We start from the raw sequence: 19,683 nt of genomic DNA, 5'->3' as shown, positions 1-19,683 counted from the left end.
GACTCATCATCTGGCTCCATAATAATTCCTTTCCCTTATCTGGGTTTTTTAACATCTTACAAAGGCCATGTTTAGTTAAAGATTGAGAATATCTTCTGATAGCCTGCAGAGTATAAGAAACAGCCCTAGATTGAAAACTATAGCTCAATTGATTTATAACCATCTCTAAGTATTTAACACTACTTCTAAAAGAAACATTACCTTAAATTTTCCAATGGGCTTCTATTCAATCATTCATGTTGTCAAACGTTGGGATATTTAGAATGTCCATTCTTTGCTGTGATTTCCTCAGCATAAAAAGAGCTTAATTCTGATGCTGACCGACAGCCCATATGGGGTTATGTTCTGAAAAGCCCCACCTCTTGCCAACATCTGTCTATTTCAGCTATGGAACAGACACTGAGCTTCTTAAAATGAAAAGGTCAATGCTAGGTCCTGTAATTAAAGTGGAAACAACCAGAAGTATAAACAGCTCTCAGAAAAGCTCCATTAAAAGAAACAGGAGCCTTACCTTAACCTGAGTCATTGAAGGTCCCTCCACAGGTGGCCTCTACTCTGTCCTGGCAGGTGACTGGATGAAAATCCTAAAAGCACCCCTAGTCCAAATATAGACGCAATGGGAATTGTCAATAGATGAATGCTAGTTTGTATTAAATATCTTAGCACTAAAGTGACCCTTACTGAAAACAAGGGGACAGGCTTCGTTTTGATTTACAAGGTGAAATGGCATGACAACCAAAATGGACAAACGTCGTGTCTTTAGGCTTAGTGGAGAAAGTTAATATTTATGAGCATAAGTGGTGTCCTTAGATATATGCTCATTAATATTAACTTTCCCCACCAGCACTGGAAAAAATAGAACACTTTTAATAAATTAATTCATTTAGGATCAGCCTGCTACATTTGGCTTCTGGCTTAATAAAGAGCAGTTAGTGAGGGATAGACAAGATAAGTTATTGAATTCTCTCTTCTAATCATAAGGTTCTATGATTAAAAATCTCCCTATGCATTTGCTATTGCAACCAATATTACTCCAATACCTGGATATTTGTTTAGTTTGGAAAAAAGAAAATTCAGATGCACAATTTTCACATAAAAAACAAGCAAAGCAGCTTGTGGTCCTCTGAAATGACTAATAGAAAAGTGATTGGAATTAATCACAAACACAAGAGGAAGCTGAAATTAGAGAGGTTTGTTAAAATTCTGTCTGCTGTTTAATCTCGCCCACTTATCAGCACATTAACCTTGTTTTCTCTGCCTAAGCACTGAGTCCTACAGCAAAATTAGGTCAGAAATTCACATCAGATCAGATCAGCTGATTCATTCCAGCAAGACCCTGACATGCAGCAGATTTGAGTTTAGTTCTACATAGAAGTGTGGTTGAGGGCTTTTAGAGTTTGTTTCCTGTGCTCTAAGCATAGGAACTATAGCTAGCTGTAGGGTATTTCTAAAAGTTGATGAAGTTGTGTTTCTGAATGCTGGTTCATTTAACTGCCCTCACTTAACCTGAGTAATGGTGCTTTACCATCTCTTTTGATATACAAATAGGGTGTTTCATTTTTCTACATGCCTCCAATTAACACAAACCCAATGATATTATCTATTTGTGACCAAAGTAGCTATTCATGCTGCACTGAATGGATACATCTAAAATGCACTTGAATAAGTGTTTTTTTTCCATAAATTCTCTGCAACAAGTCATGAGTATGATTCCAGAAGCTATCACTATCTAAAGAGGATTTATACCACTGGTAACATGTCTTTCACTGGAGCTCTTTGGAACTGTGCTTTTGAGTAATCACTTAAAATATTAACCAGTTCAAAACCTTGGTATCATAAGCATTGACTTTTTAGGTAGCAATGTTTTGATAAAGGATAAGCAAACACTTTCTTTATTTTAATGTTTACTTCTTTTTCTCTATGGTCTGACCAATGGACTCTAGTCATCTTTTGTTTCTCTTTGAATAAAGGAAATACTGAAACCTTCTAATATAAATAGCTTCAAAGTATCCATACTAATATATAAGTGCATGTATATTTAAAGGATCTGTAAGTAATCTAATTCCATTTCTGACTGTCACTTTTAAAGAGGAAATATAACCTCATATAGATCCCTTGAGGGTATGCACAGGGAATAGAGACATTCCTAATCAGCCTAAGTAGTCCTTTGTGTCAGAACCACTTTGCTAAAGTCAAGAGCTGTCTTCCAGACTTGCAATGTTTGGGAGAATTTCACTAATGTAGCATTTGTTTCATTAGAAAAATTAAATGCAGCCCCTCCCTATATTAGAAAACATACTCACAAAGACATGTACTGGGAGCAAATTTTATAGCTATTTTTAAGGAATATTTTTTGTATTTGTATTATCTTTTTATTTTTTAATATATTTTATAATGATGAGAGAGAATCATTGATCGGCTGCCTCCTGCACACCCCCTACTGGGTGTTCAGTCTGCAACCCTGGCATGTGCCTGACCAGGAATCAAACCATGACCTGGTTCATAGGTCGATGCTCAACCACTGAACCACACTGGTTGGGCTCCGTATTTTTAAAATTTTATTAAATTTATTGGGGTTGACATTGATTAATAAAGTTAAGAAAATCTTTTCTACCTCCCTCCACCCCTCTTTCCCTTTGGTAACCAGTGAAAGTGTTTGCTTATCCTTTTTTAAAACATTGCTACCTATAGTTTTTAAGATACTGTGGCACATGGTAAAAATGAAACTGTGAAGAGACTGGTTTCAGAATCCAGAAAGAAAAACTTACTTTAAAGGAAACCACAAACTTAAGCATGTTTTGGTATACCAGATGGTCTTATACCAGATGGTCTTTTGATTGCCCATCCTCCTCAGTGAACATCCTTACTTGATATTGTAAACAAGGTGTTACCTGTACATAGTGAACCTCTATGTCAGGCCTTATGTTCACAAGTGCACGCAGATATTGCCTTACAGGTTGTTTGTGGCCAGACTCTGTTCTCATTGGCCAGTTGCTTCCTTTTTAATGGCTGGTGCTTGTGCTGAGTTAATGGTTCAGTATACCCATCTTCCATTTTTCTTAAACACCCCTTTTCACCCAGACACATCCAACAAACCAGGGTTTTGTAACCCATCTCAAAGGAGCTCACTTGTTTGAAGCTGTACGTTATGTGTATTTGTTTTTGAAAAGGCTTCTTAATAAAAAGTAATTTCATTTAACAGTGCCTGCACAAAACCATTAGGATTTAAAATAGCAGAAATGATGAGCTATTGAAACAAGTTTTTATTCTCCATTAACTTTTCACTTTTAAGCCTTTCTCTCTCTTTGTCACCAATTTTTATTTGGAGCTGTAAAGAAAAGCACTAACAGTATCTTCTTATTTATTTAGAATTTTTCACCCACAAGACTTTTTGGTAAAATCTCATTTGAGAAGTGAAAGTAAAGAAACAAGAAAGTTCATACTGACATGTGGCTCAAATTTATTCAAAAATAAGGAATTGGATTTAGAAAGCCTAAGTGACTTAGAACACCGAGAAAGTGATGAGGATATTATTTTTTAAAATATATATTTTTGTTGATTTCAGAGAGGAGGAGAGAGGGAGAGAGAGATAGAAACATCAATGATGAGAGAGAATCATTGATTGGCTGCCTCCTACATGCATGCCACTGGGGATCGAGCCAGCAACCCGGTCATGTGCCCTTGACCAGAATTCAAACCTGGGACCCTTTAGTCCACAGGCTGACACTCTATCCACTGAGCCAAACCGGCTACAGCAGGATATTCTTTTTCTAAGAGCTCAGTGTTCTAAGCTTCTCAGCTTCAGCACAAAAGGCATTTCAGCACATATGTGATCCAGAAGGTCAATCATACAAAATCCTATTTCCATTTTTTAAGCAATCCTTGGCAGTCTGCACATTTCTGAAATTGCAACTGGCATATTTCACAGAGAATTATCATCAATGCCTTTTCAAGGTCAAACATGCCCATCCTTACATTTCCAGCATTTGTATCCTATATATGAAATCATACTATATACTAAAGAAGGCATTTTCAGACATGATAAAGAATTTTAATTAATTAGACTGTGTTCGTTAATGTCACATTGAATTTCCTCTACAACTTGACATAAATTGCATGTTAAAAATATTAAAATACCTGTGGAATTTAGATGAGGGCATCTGCTTCTGTTATCATCCCTGAAACCCTAAAATGCCAGAATCTTGTTATGGGGTTTTAAAAGTATTCAAAATAAATTTCTTATTGGGAATGTTGAAGCAATTCTAAAAATATACTGTGAAGATTTCTATAATATAGAAGATTATTATATGTTTTAACATATTATTATATGCTAGAACCCCAGGATACTAGTCACCATATGAACAAAATTAAACTGAATTTGAACATTACAATGGCTACTGAGATGAGACAACTTGAGTACACACAGCCAGGCCTGTTATAAAACATGCACTTTAGTCTTTTTCTCCTGTCCAATCACTAAACATTTGGCTCCCTTGACATTTTTCTCTGCAACCCCTCCCCCAATGATTCCAGAGACTGCTATGTCCTCATGCTGTACATGGGTTCTGCTTTTAAAAATGAAAGACATTTAAGAAGTCTCCACAATTTAGGACACTTTCTTAGTATAATTTCCCTTCCAAATATATTTGCACTTTGAATCAGGCTTCCAGAAAAATATTTGAGGGAGATTCTAGGAAACTATGGGAAGAGGTATTGATAGCAACACACATACTGCATCCTTCAATTCCAGGCACATATAACAAGTATGAGTACAATAATAAAATGGTGTTTGGTGTATAATGAGCCAGGTGTGGGGCCTTTTTATGCAGGGTTACTCATTCATGTATTCATCATTCACTCATCCACATATTGTGCCATCCCTTCTCCCACATGGCCAAATAACCTATGCTCCTATCTGAGATACTATAGATCCCATCCTTTCCCAGCTACTCAAAGACATAATTATAATAATTTTCCTTTCCTCTCATAAGTATTTAGCATGTCCCTTTCTATTGCCATATTAGTATTTTAAATAAGTTATTTTTCTTCTCTTGTTAAAGAAAAAACACTAGAAAAATTAGCTTGCACCATAAACCACACTTCCCTCTTCAACTACCCTTCATGTTTTTAAAATATTTTTAACTCAGTCTTCAAGGTAGTTCTTTATATTTTGTTTCAATTCCTTTCTTCCCACTTTTTCATGAACACAATCCCAGTATGCTTTTCTCTCCAGCCCTCCAAAGAAATTTCTCAAGGCAACAACACCAATGTGGTAAAAGGCAGTGGTCAATTATCAGGCTTCAACATATTTGGTCTATCTGTTACATCACACACACACTCTCTTCTTTAATCAATTTTGTCATTTTACTCAGAAATGTCACTCCTTTGTGGTTCTTCTCCTCTCCACTGGCTGTTCTTACTGGATTCTTTTACTGTTCCTTTCAAGTAAGCAGTCAAGTGGGCCAAGGAACAATTCCTATTGTCCTTATCCTTATCTAATTTTTGGTCCTAGGTATTCTCAACTAGGCTCATGCTTGTTAACTCTTCAGAATATAATGCTTATACACCAGCTTTGATCTTCACCATGAATCCTGGATTCCAACTGCCTATTCAGAATTCTCCATTTGGATATCTAAAAAGGCTTACAAAATTGGCTTGCCAAAACTGAGCTCCTATTTCCCCACCATTTAACCCAAACTTACTCCTCTTCTTAGTTTTGATTATTTCATTAAGTGGAAACATCATTCTTCTAATTGTTCAGGGGGAAAAAACCACAATGTAGCAAAGTCAAACAAACTGAGAACCATCTTTAATTCCTTTCTCTTCCTGAACACCTACATCTCATCAATTAGAAAATTCTGATGATGCCTATAATTTGATCATTTTATGCCACCTAGTCCAAACCATCATCATTTCTCACCCAAATTATTGCAAAGGCATTCTCTTTGGATTTCTTCCATTCACCTATGCCCCACCCATCTATTCAAAGCAAAGAAAAAAATAATCCTTGAAAAAAATTTAGTTAAGTCATGTTACACCTCTGCTAAACATGTCTATGAATGTTTCTCCTTCAGAATAAAATGTAAGAGTTTATAAGGCCACAATAGAAGGTGGTCCACTACCGGTCTGAACTTATATCCTTCCAATCTTTGCCTCGGCCCATACATGATACCTTGTCCCCTTCATGGAATACATTGAACTCTGCTTAGAATTCTCTTCCAACAGCTAGTCATAAGGTTCGCATCTCTGGCAGTACACTTCTCATAAAAGTTATTTGTAATTAAATAATCAAAGTGGTACATCCTTACCTGGCTTCTTTATAAGCATGATCAGTTCCTTAAAATAATATTTTATTTTCCTAAATGTCATAATGTTCACAGAGAGTAAGCAAAAGCATTAATGCTAAATTTGATTTTTTAAAAATCCATTAACTATCAAAATAGCTTAACTATTATGATTCAGTTATTCAGCTAATAGATATGGATTAATTATCTAAATTCTGCATCTATGCACTTAGTAAGTGGTCTCCATTGAAGAAATAGAACTCCATCAAACACATGTCTCTACCTGTACCCCGTAAAACACACACACACACACACACACACACACACACACACACACAGTAATATTCTTTTGAAAAATGAAAAGATGTCTATATTTCTTTTGGTCTCAGTGCCCTAGGAAACTTAGCCTCACTTTGAAAGCTGCAATCTAGGACTCCCTGACTTGTAGCTGGTAGGTTTTGCATCACAAAAGTCATTTCATTTGAACAAACCTTGGATACTTGGTACCAGGCAAGAGCTGTAATAATCATAAAATTCTATACAGAATGCACACACTGAGTTGTTTCACTGGTCTTCGGAGGCTCACGTAATTCTAAATAATGATGAGTCTTTTTACCATCTAAAGATAAGATGAACTTTATCATAAGGTAAGAACTATAAACAGAACCGGTTAAAGGTGGGAATTGTCATCAAGCATTAGCTATTGAAGTGTTGTGGGTTCTCTTGGGCTTTAATCAAGGGACTGTTCAGTATGAACTTTTATTTAGAGGAAACTGGATTATTTCCCCATCCCATCTGCATCTCCACAAGCACAACACTCAAGTTAAAAACTTTTGGTAACTAAGATGAGGCTCCTGTCAGTAGAATGGATTATGCTTTTGTCATAGCTGAGGAGCCATTTTCACTTGGTCTCATAGAGTCTACCTTTGACAGTCCCTTTCTCAACCAGGTGATAAAATCACAGCCTTTATACAACTCACAGATTTTCTCATGTGTGCAAAACTCAGAACACTTTTATTTATATTTACCGTTTTATTGCTTCTTCTTGTCTTCGTCGTTTTTCATTCTTTTCCTTCAAGTAGGCCAGGTTTGTTTCATTCCTCAAGCGATCATTCTCTCGAGCGATGTCCGATGCATTCTGAATAACCAAGCCATCATAGGCCTTCATCCCCATATCCTCAATATACTGGAGAAATGTGTCCAAAGGGTCTTCCTCAGGATTAGAACTCATCATCTTGGAAGATCTCATGTAAAAAGGAACACGCCCTGCAGCATGAGAAGATATGGGGCACATGGTTCTGTTTATTGTCTTTAATATCATGTCAGCCCCAAACTCCAATGATTGTGGTAGAATCAATTTGGAGACAATTATTCATTAGAAATTATAAGCCATCAGAATATTTGATATAAATATGAGATGAATCTTGCCTGAGTAGCAAACAGTTCCTCAGAGCAACCAAATTAGCAGGAAAAACAACAAAGATTTTGCACTGAAAGGTCACACAAGGCTGCATATAGAGTCAAGTACCTTTAGATAAACATTGGGTTTATGTAATCAGAGTCATATCTTTGTTTCACAAAAATGTGTTCGTATACCAACAAGACATAGATGAACAAAGCTTCATTTATTTCTGATCACCATAAAGACTTTTTTGTTCAATTTCAAATAAAATTACATAATTATTTGGAAGAAACATTTTTATCATGTGTGTTTTCCTTACATTTTAAATTAAGTTTACTTGAATCTGAAGTATCCAAGCAAAATATAGAAGTCATCAAGGATATACACATTTCTAATGTAATTTGTCTTGGCAATAATTCCTTTTGATGCTCATTATTTTTCAAAATGGTTCTCTATGATGGCCTGACACCATAACTCAAATATCACAGATCACGAGGCCCATGTTAATCCTGACCAGTCTGGAAATTCAAGCAGTGACAACTGTGATTATCATCTCTACATGAAGGTTTAAAAACCTCAGCCACAGAAAGGATTACTGAAAACCCAAATCAAATCAAAACAACATAGGACTTTGAACCAATATACTATATATTAGTCTTATTTATAAAGTGATAGATAAGCTCTCCTACCACTTGCTAATGTGAAGACTAAGAGACGTGATGGCTGTAAAGAACTTAGCATGGAGTTCAACAATAGTAAGCATGTAATAATGTTAGCTAATTTTATTCTAATAAAAGTGTAGGAGAAACTTTGGCAGCAATAGCAATTTCAAATGTATGTATGAGTGTAGATGAATAGTGGGTGGCTGACCAGCATGCTATGCAAATCATCATGCCTTGAAGATAAGGTATCCAATGAATCTCAGAAATCAATAAAGCCAGGAAATAAGGAAATTATGCTTTAATCAATCAAAAACAGAACTTAAGTTTAATTAATTACATACCAGGTAAGTATTCTACCTTTCTAGCTTAATAAAGCTTAATGGCCTCAATTGCATATTCATTGTAGTATAGGAAACTGGTGTCATTGAGTCAGATTAAGAAATCTAAAGCAAAAATCAATCAACAGGGGAAAAAAAGTTGGCCATTTCAAAATTATATATTACTTTACATATTTTTTACTTTCTTCAAAAGGCTCCAAAGTATTTGTAAAACATCAGCCCAATTATTTAATGCTGAAGTCATAGACTTTTATTTCCGCCATTACAAATCATTTTTATTCTGATTTTTTTAGAAGTATAATCATGTTCCATAACCTGGATTGTAGCTATGGAAACTTCACTTCTTATCACAGTTTATTAGCATTTTAGCTGCCAGTCAATCCATATGTTATTTGAAACTCACATTGAATTTAAGGATTTAGTCCCCAATTTTTATGAAATTGTTGAATCTAAAGAATAGAAGAGCTATTGGTTGATTCGTGATTTTTTATGTTAAATTTTATTATGTTTGAGTTGGTTTTAAGCCATAATGGCTGGTGAATGAAATGGTCTTTTAATTCCAACTATCTAACATAATTGTATTTTAATATCAGTCCATCAGGTTAGATGCTTAAATGGTGGACACACAGAATAATAGAAAATTACTACTACAAATGATTGCAATTTTCAGGGAAAAATACAAGAACATGATTCTCAGGGAGTTAAAGCATAGCCATTATTGAAAATTCACTTCTACCAAGGACTTCAGCACTGGGTGTGCCTGGATAAAAAAAGATATGCATAACTTTATGGCAATTAATTCTACTATAGTTAAGCAAACCAAGTCAGTATTACAAGGATGCTAGAGATAATGCCCTCAGGGTAAAAGATGATCGCTGCCCTTGAGCAAAATTATATATTTCCCATTATGTAAGGCATTATCCAGAGGTTTTTATTTGTTCCCTTAAATTTTCTTCACAATGCAAATGACAGCAGTGATTCTTTATACAGTTTATATGTACCAAACACTAACAGGGTTAATTGTGTACCTCTGAAAATTAGTTATCTTCCTAAGTGGCCTTTTAAATTGACTGGAGTTTAAATTATGTTTATCTTGAGAAAATATTACATAATAGTATGATGAAATATTTATACTATGGAAAGTTGTATTATAAGATTTTTTTTTAATTGAGATGAACATTTGGGGGATGAAAATCAACCATAAAATCTAGTAAAACTTGAGAGTAATGAAAATTGAATCAATGTTTGTGAGAAGCCTTCTGTCATCTAGTTCTAGAGAAGTATTTGATTCTACAATAATTCATTTATTCAAGTATGTGTTGAGCACCTGTTGTGAATCAACCACTGATAAAGGCAGAATATCTTCCTCTGTACTTTCACACTACAGTATAAGGACTCAATGAATGAACAATTTCAATACAGTGGGACCAGGGCACCAATTCAGGTGGCAGTGCTGACATTTACTAGTTTGTCATGGTGCATAGTCACTATTTTTGAGAATGCACAACAACAAAAACCTTTTCAACAATTACATCTAGTTTTCAAAAATAAATATTAAGATTAAAAATTAATTTGGACCCTACCAATGTTTAAGCCTCACAATCACACGTTTCTGCTTCCCTGTCTGCATGTATAACCTAGTTGGAATGTAAGGAGGGTGAGCAGTGAGGCAGTCCTGAAGAGCAGTGCTGAAAAGTTGAGCAGCATGATCTGAAAATACCAACTAGACTACCTCTAGATCTCTGACTTTGTGCAAGTCAATTCACCTATTTAAGCTTCAGTTTCCACGTTTTGTAAATTGTGGCTGGAATAACACTTACCTCCTTACATTATTGTGAGGATTCAGTTAAAAAATGCATGTAAGTGTTCAATAAATGTGACCATAATTATTAGATATTTTTCACAATTCTTAACCAAAATTGTGTTTAGTAATAAACACAATAAACATATTTTTACTTTGAAACTTTAGTCAATAGAATGTTTAGTGCAGTTAAACTTTCTTAGTTACAGATATGCATATAGAGGCCGTGAAAGGCCTTAGCTGATTTGCTCATTAACCAAATGCATGTAGACAGACCACTTATCCATTCTGCCCCATTTTTCACATCAAGAAAATAAGAATCTGGGGGCACTTGAACCACAAAACTCATCCCATCTTTCAAACATTTAGCCTCCTTCTTTTCAAGTTAAAAGGTGTTTCTCATGTCTTTGAACTCTGAATGAGCCTATTCGTGGCTTCACTAAAGAAAAGTGAACCATATGTTAAGTACCTACCTCATTATAACTGCTACAATTTCCCTGAAGTGAGAACCCAACGGACAAGTAGGGTCATAAATCTGTTTATCTTTCAAAAAATTATATTTATGGCCAAGATAGATATTAAATAAGGTATGTTGTCTTTACCACTAAAAACTTGGCTGCCTTTTGACTGTCTGATATTAAATCAAGTTCATTTCTGCCTTTTGAATGAAAATCCTATGTACAAGTATTTTATGAAGGCGTGACTTGGGCATCTAACTCCTAAAGTCAGCAACTTAGAAAACCATACTTAAGCAAATGGACCCCTTTCTTCAGATAGCATCTTTAGATATATCACAATTATTCAGTCAGTCAATCAATCAATCTACCATACTAGACCTCAAATTATTTCATGGGATATTTGTGACAACAGCGTGGGCGAGATTCAAGGAAAAGTCTTGAGTTTCTACATTCAGCCCTTTTATTTGAACTAGTACCATGTCTGCAGCCAATTCTGCTCACAACAAATTAGACATTTTAGCACCCCCTAGAGTACTGGTTGAAAGCTAACATCTGTAGTCATCATCCACAGGGCAGATATGTTTTCTTTGGAATGTACAACATTGTTTCAAATAGTGTAAGATGTTTTTGTGAGTGTGTTATTTTTTTTTAGAAGTTGTGGCCAATATTTAAAATGAGTGTCAGGGACTCTCCTGGGTAAGCACCTAAAATGACAAAGATCAGAATTCCCATACAAATCACAGATAACTTCACATCTTCACTTTACTCTTTTTTTTTTTTCACTGCTATAGTCTGCATTTGTAAGATTTTTTTAATTTAATTTCTGAATTACTGTGTTTAGGATCACTGCCATTCTTATAAAAACTACAGATGTGGGCTTAAGAACAACAGGGTGGTTAATTGCTCAGCTTTATTTTATTTATTTTTTTTATTATTATTTTTTTAATATATTTTATTGATATTTCACAAAGAGGAAGGGAGAGGGATAGAGAGCTAGAAACATCGATGAGAGAGAAACATCGATCAGCTGCCTCCTGCACACCTCCCACTGAGGATGTGCCCGCAACCAAGGTACATGCCCTTGACCGGAATCGAACCCGGGACCTTTCAGTCCGCAGGCCGACGCTCTATCCACTGAGCCAAACCGGTTTTGGCCTTTATTTTATTTTATTCTTTCACTTTTTTATTTCCTGTTGACCACACCCTTCCTAAACAAAACTTTGTATAATATTGTGACACTTTCCAAAATTTGAAATGTCACTCTACTCAGCTAAGATATATCAATTTACACTGTCACTCTACTCAGCTAAGATATATCAATTTACACTGGTTGGACTAGGGTTATATTAAAAATACTAAACATTTTACTTTTTTATTGAATTAACCATTTCTTTATTTTCTCTTTCTGTAAAACCATCACTATGCCTTTCAATGCTGAGCCTAGAGCTGTAATCAAACTATATAGAACATATACATGTGGAACATAAAATATACATAAGGATATCCAAATGGAACCTATGGAAACATAAAAAAATCTGTTATTTTATTCTCTTTCTGTAGCCATTATTTGCATCCAAGGGACTCAAGAAGCTAAGACTCTACATGATTTTGAGCATTAAAGAAAAAAAATAGGGGGAGCACATTTTTGAAAAATCAATGCATGCAAAAACGTAAAGATCATGCGTGTATATGGGTTATTTCCTTTGTAGATTAAGGAATCACTTTTGCGTGGCCTCAATTTACCAAAACATATTCAATGTGGCACTAACTGATGTCAAGATTGGCTTCTTCATAGGACAGAAGATGTTTTACTAGTTACAGGCTTTTGTTGAAAATATGCAAAAAGGGTCAAATAAATATTAAGATTTTAAAGTATTTCTCCTTTTTCTCCTAAAATTCAGAACCAATTCCTCTGTCAGTGTAATTTTATGTATTGTGAGATCAACCACTCTGGCTCCATAAGGACAGGCTTAGGGAGCTGTGTACACTCACTTCTCAGAGCCTTCCTGTGGGTCATTCACCACCCTTTACCAAAAGCAGGCTCCTAGTACACCAGTATCATCTGAGAATTGGTCCACTGGCCCCCATGGGTGCTGGTTCTTTTTTTTCTTCTTAAAGTACTTACTCAGAATTTCTGAAATGGAGTGGCTCTCTGTCTAAAACTTTGGTTTTCTAAGACAATAAGTTATAAAATTTCCATTAATCCAGTCATGTTTCACATCCACTAAATGGTAGAGGGAGAAAAACCACTTGCTTTGGGAGAGAATTGCTGTCCAATTCTCTGAGTTCTATGAAAAGCTTCTTAAATTTAAGGGCACAATGCACCCTATAAGTTAATATGATAGTTAAAAGAAGGTGAAGTTTATTTTGTGCTATTATTATAATGCTATTACGTTTTATTACAAAAACAAGATACATACAGGGAATAAATTTTTCAGTAGAAAGCTTAAACATTTTACTTTCATTCCACATTTATGTGTTATATTTTATTTGCACAAGATAAAGTTTTCTGGTCTCCACCTCTTAGTTATTTCTGAAGTTTCCAAACCACACCTGTCTCAATGCTGTGAATAAGTCATTACAATTTGAGTTATTAAAATTTGATTTTCCCTCCCATTCCAATAACTGAATCTTCTTTGAGATAAAGAATCCTACTTTGCCCAATAGTGCAAATTTATTCAAATAAAAGTTTTCAAAGGCAATTTTGAATGTATCTTTTGTTCATTAGGAGATAAAGACCTTTACAATTTTTGCATACACTCAAACCAACTTAAAAACACATTGTGAAAATATAAGTGTTTAAATAATCAGGATACATATACATATGTAAGTATGTATGCAAATGAATTTCTAAAATTTGCTGACTTCACATAAGAAAAAATCAACAGACTAGATTGCCTGCTTATAATCTATAACCATGTTAACCATGTCAAAATTGTTTTTCTGCTCAAATCTTATAATCTGTCAAAATTATATCCTGTAATTTCACTTTGACTGTGCTTGAAATCCTACCTTCAACCCCACAAACTGTCACACTCATTTTCTCATTCTCACTGTCATCAAAATGCAGCTGTTCTGCCCACAATGGGAAATGTTAGAGTTAAAACCAAGAGAGCTTGTGGAAGTAACTACAAAGACACTTACTGCTTTTTTCTCAGAAAGCAGATTCTTTGTAGTGAGTTTTTCACCACTGTCTCCCTTCCCAAAATGAGTAAAATGAGCATAGATGACGTTAATGCAGGAGCATCATAAATTGGAAATTACTCCAGGTTGTCATGGTGCAACTTGCCCATCGTTTAAAGATTGCACATTTCCAGGAATAGTAAGGATTCCTGTGAAATGTCAATGGCCATCACACTTTTTTGAGACTTCAGCCAAATGTTTCCAGATGTGTGCAAGGCAGTATTTGCAAAGTAGATATAGTCGGTATAATAAATTGCTGACTTGAGCTACAATGCACATCATCTAATTGAATTGGGAGTCTATGACTAATGTGTTATTTCAAACAATAGCCAGTCTCCTGGTGTATAGGATTTCTACATATCCCCCTCTAAACTTTACAGAGGTTTCAAGTCCTTGGGCTTCTCTATAGTTCCTTGTGAAGTTGTAATATTTTTCTCAGGTCTGTTCTCATTAATTTTCAAAAGTGTCAATTTCCTTCACAGAGTTCCCTTCTTTACTGAGTTAGAAAACATATGTTGCACTTTCCACATAAAAATAAAATAATTTCAGCATGGGAAGCTCACATGTTCTCATATTAATTTGTTTACCACTTGGCAACATAGAAAACAAACTGGAGCATTGTTTTAAGTGTGAAGAATTAGGAAAGGAGTTAATTTTCACTCTTGTTCTACAGTTATTATTCCACACCACTTGGTTATTAATTTTTGCATCTTAAAGTGACCAAAACTACATCGAGTAAACTCTCCAATTGGATTTCCTTATTTCTGGCCTATATTTAGAAAGAAAAATCCAGTTCTATGGTAGCAGAGCAACTTTAAATGTTTCTCAAAAACATTTATGTCTAATCAGTTAGGAAAAAGCAGTTTCAGCTTTAGTATATGTCTAATAGTTTATCTAATTTTTACTTGGTACAGTGTCTTTTTGAGAACATAAATTTGGGCTGACACAAATATGCTAAGAGACTGTTGTAAAATATTTATGGAAAGGAATAGCAGATAAATAGCCAGCATGCACATGTGAATGCCAATTAATACCCTTGAAAATATTTTCCATGCTTTTAATAATTCAACATGGCTTATTTTACCAATGAAAATCTAGTTTAACCATTTCTGTGGTTATTGTAACTAAGTGGGCAAGAGGGTACAAAATAACTTCTGGCTCATTAAAGCTCTGAATGCCTTTGCTGTGGCTTTATTTCTGCTCCACCTAATAAGACATGCAAACTTCAGCATTAAGTATCCCCAGCTAAAATCCATCCCATTTCATAACCAGATCGCTTGGTGTATTTAGTGCTGGATTCAATTAGCATGCTTAGAGAATCTGAAAAATGAGATACATACCAAAATGTAAGTCCCCAGGGAGAGTTAAGTGCAATAATCAGGAGGTGACTTGTGTCTGTCAGAGCCCTCTTGCACGGTGGATGTCAGGGCAGCTCTGGAGGAGTAATCCAGCACCATAGGAAATAGACTTGTAGTTCAGCTCAGTTTTTCTTCATTTAAAGTGCATTGTATCTGGATGGGGAAAGTGTCCACTGCCAGATTCTTCATCACTAGAGATCAGAGCATTCTTGAGGTTCTTCCTATCAGATAAAAATGGCCTTCAAAGTTTTCTAGGAAGATATGGTGGCAGAAGACAGGTGTTTGCTTCCTTAAATCGACATTCAGAGAAAAGAGGGCATAGCTAATGGGTGGGGATGAACACACAGCCCCTCTCCTTCCAGGTCCAGCAGGGAAGAAATTGAATGATTTTACCCACTTTGCTACACAGATGAGATTACAAGACTCGAAGCAATCACCCAGGCTGGCTAAGGTGTCTCATTTGATTATATTCTGTGAAGACAAAAATAAATAAAAACAAAAAATCAGCCACATCCTCTCTAAATGTCTCCTTTCAGCCAAAAAGATGCTCTTTCTCATTGCCACTTACATACAGAAGGTTTGGAGCAGCCTAGCTTGTGGCATGGTCCCTCCCCCGTGACAACCAGCTCTCTCATTCTCTCTCTCTTCCCTCCTCCCCTCCCTCCCTGCCCTGACTCCCTCCCTTCCTGCTTCTCTCTCTCTCTCTCTTCTCTCCAGCTGCCTTAGTCTGTTGATGCTGCTGCTGATTAATCAGGGATTCTGAAACAAAGAACCTACCTTCTGAAATAAGCAGTAATCTTTCTTCTCTGTTTCTGCAATCCGTCTGCATTGAACGGCAAAGCTGCCAGCATTCTAGCACCTTGGATAGTTCCTCCTCGCTAGGCCCATTGGAAAATGGTGAAGAAGCGGCTGGAGAAATGACAAGAAACCCGAAAGCAGCACCTTTCTACTTTGGGTTTCGGCTCCCCGGGGCCTACCCTCCTCATTAAAGAACTCACATCTAGGCAACAGGACCTCTCTCTTTTATCTGTCTGAGCTGAAGTATGATTAGTAAATAATAAAATGAAAAGAGGATAAAGAAACCCCTTCATTTATATCCACTGCAACACTAGAAATCTATCAAAAATAAATGTTTTTACTACAGACGGTGTTTATAAGCTTTTCACCCCGGGCATGGCTAATGAAAATGGGTAACAACTTAAATGGAGCATCCAGATCTCAGTTTGAGACCCTTATTTGATATCAATTTTGCCTCCACCCTCCCTGCGCAGCCCAGCCAGGCACACAATTACTGCTGACGTACTTCAGGCTGCTGCTTGGGGAAAGAGGGGAGGAGCCTTTTAACCTCATCAAAACAGCTTCATGCCACCTGCTCCCATGGCATGGGAACAAAACTAGCCCACTTAGTAAGAACATGCACAGCTCACACGTATGACGAATAAAGGTCTCGCTTGGACAGTGTGCTTTTTAAAACAAAAATAAGATGTGATTTAGCTGTGGCAATGTGTGTCACTAACTCCTATAGACTCACAGTTGAAATTATTAAAAGTCATCCTATTCCCTACATCTCCTGAGGACTCTCCCCATTTTGTTCTTAATATCCTATTGAATATATATATATATATATATATATATATATATATATATGTGTGTGTGTGTGTGTGTGTGTGTGTGTGTGTATGTATATATATATATACATACATATATATATATATCATAAGATGCAACCTATATATGTACATATATAAAAAATATGTGTGTATGCACACACACACACATATCAAGACCTAACCTGCTTTTGCTCAAAGCAAAAAATGGAATAAAGTATAATGTAACTGTTTTCATCTGTAGCTTGGTATTATGGTAAAAGTAACAATAAGCCTTAAGTTTCTGCTTAATATGGATTAAATTATCAATTTTGAAAGAAACAAAATGAGCTTTTTATTCAATAGTGACCTGTAAATATTTTTCTGTCACATTTCTCTCTTAATAATTCTTATTGTAAATTACCTTAACTTACAAGCTGATTTTCCCAAGGGTTATCCTAAACATCTAAGTTCATCACTAATTTCTTAGGGAGAAAAAATGTGTCCTAAATGTAATTTTTCATGCATCAAGAGAACATAAAAAAACCATAAACTTAAGTTCACCTTATTGATTTTTAAATGCCATCTGGTACTGTACTGTGATTTTGTGAATTTTATTTTTTTAACTTGTTAGTATCTGGGGGAAAATAAAATCAATACATGATTTTACTGTAATGCTTTCAGTTTTCACATGTCCTAAAGTGCATTCCTAAAGTGAGCCACATGTGTCACTTAATTGCTGGTCCTTGTGCATCTACTTTTTGGTGGGGCCAGGACATCTGTGTAATGCACTTGGGAAGATTAGATAGATTAGATAGGTGAAAAGAAGAAAAGGAAGTAAATTGGGAAAGACAACCGTCTCTCTCTCTCTCTCTCTCTCTCTCTCACTCTCTCTCTCTCTCTCTCTTTCCCCTCCCTCCTTCTCTTGCTCCTTCAAACCATCTATCTCTCCACTTCTCTGTTTCCTAATAATTCTAAAAACTTAGCACATTTTAGAAAAGCAGTGCCTCAAGTACCACTTACAAACTAGTAGCAGCCACCATACTGTGAACAAGAGGTTGAGTAATGTATTGTTATTTTTGGTAATGAAGTTGTCTTTTAGCACATGACCAAAAGCAGAGAAGATTTTTTTTTAAAAAATAAAATTATTTTTATTGTTTAAAGTATTACAAATAGTAGTACATATGTCTCCTTTATTTCCACTTGACCTTCCCCCAGCCTCCCCTACCCCCCAGTGTCTTGCATCCATTGGTTATGCTTATAAGCATACATATAAGTCCTTCAGTTGATCTCTTACCCTCCCAACCCTCCCCAGCCTTCCCACTGTAGTTGGACAGTCTGTTCAATGTACCTATTTTTGTTCATCTGTACTATATTTGTTCATCAGTTTATAATGTTCTTTAGGGAAGATTCTTTATGAGGAAATTACATGACAGTTTAGGAAGTAAAAATACTGTATCACAGATGATAATTCTATCAGGCTTGGAGGGCTATATTTTTTAACTATAGAGCACTTGCATAGAAACTAATGGAAAGCCTATTTCTACATATAAGAGAATTAATACCAAGTTAAGTATACAGACTTGCTCCAGGCCTCACACTCATCGGCTCATCGGAATTAGAAGCCAAGGTCATTGGGCTGACTGTGCACTTGTCATCTTTAGCCAACACAGTTATTCTCAGTCACCTTGATTTCACTCACCAGGATAATTACAAATACTAAAGTGAGGAGAGACTAATACATGATTGCTAATTATAAAATGAAACTGTCTTTTTTTAATCATAAAAAATCCAAAAGTAGGGATTTTTATCTGAAAAGAGTCTGAAGAGCATATCCTATCTAATAAAAGAGCAATATGCAAATTGACCATACCTCCACTACACCCACAAGCCATGCTCACCAGCCAATCAGGAGCAAGTATGCAAATTAACCCAACCAAGATGGCTGTGGCCACGGAGAGAGCAGGAGGCTTGGGTTTCCCTGGCAATGGAGGAAGCCAAGCTTTACGCCTGCCCTGGCCAGCCCTGAACTCCACACAAGGATACAAAGTTTAAATTATAGAAGATAAATAAATCCAAACAAAAATGGTTGCGGCCATGGAGCTGGAGAGAGCAGGAGGCTTGAGTCGCCCCCGGCGATGGAGGAAGCCAAGCTTTCCGCACACCCTGGCCTGCCTTGGCCTCCGCTTAAGGCTACAAAGTTTCAATTATAGAAGATAAATAAATCACAACAAAAATGGATGTGGCCACAGAGCAAGCAGGAGGCTTGGTTCCACTCAAGGCTACAAAGTTTCAATTATAGAAGATAAATAAATCCCAGATACCAGGGCCTCCACTTGGGTCGCCAGAGGGCATGGCCGGCCTGCAAACCACCACAGGCCCCTCGCTCAGGCCACCCCAAGCCCCAAGGGAACCCCCACCCTGATCCAGGACACCCTTCAGGGCAAACCAGCTGGCCGCCACCCATGCACCAGGCGTGTATCCTATATAATCCTCCTACCTAATAAAAGAATAATATGCAAATTGACCAACACTCCAACACACAAGATGGCTGCCCCCATGTGGTCAAAGATGACTGACTCCGTGTGGACACAAGATGGCTGCCACAAGA

General features: G+C 36.2%; 1 protein-coding gene across 3 annotated transcripts in view; it reads right to left on the bottom strand.

Annotated features, from left to right (window-relative positions):
- Positions 1-16,451, bottom strand: part of NYAP2 (neuronal tyrosine-phosphorylated phosphoinositide-3-kinase adaptor 2) — a 240,673-nt gene extending 224,222 nt beyond the window's left edge. For 2 of the 3 annotated variants that reach the window (XM_080669907.1, XM_080669909.1), the window contains exons 1-2: positions 15,469-16,119; positions 7,313-7,550 (exon numbers count right to left, since the gene is read on the bottom strand). In XM_080669907.1, coding sequence (XP_080526033.1) covers positions 7,313-7,533 — 221 coding nt within the window. In that variant the 5' untranslated portion in view covers positions 7,534-7,550; positions 15,469-16,119. Of the gene's footprint in view, positions 1-7,312; positions 7,551-15,468; positions 16,120-16,263 lie in introns of those variants that run through there. The other variant, XM_080669908.1, reaches the window with a different exon arrangement.
- Between the last annotated feature and the right edge of the window lie 3,232 nt (positions 16,452-19,683).

Source organism: Plecotus auritus (genome assembly GCF_963455305.1).
Source record: "Plecotus auritus genome assembly, chromosome: 5".
Classification (NCBI taxonomy): domain Eukaryota; kingdom Metazoa; phylum Chordata; class Mammalia; order Chiroptera; family Vespertilionidae; genus Plecotus; species Plecotus auritus.
This window is presented reverse-complemented; position numbering and strand designations above follow the sequence as displayed.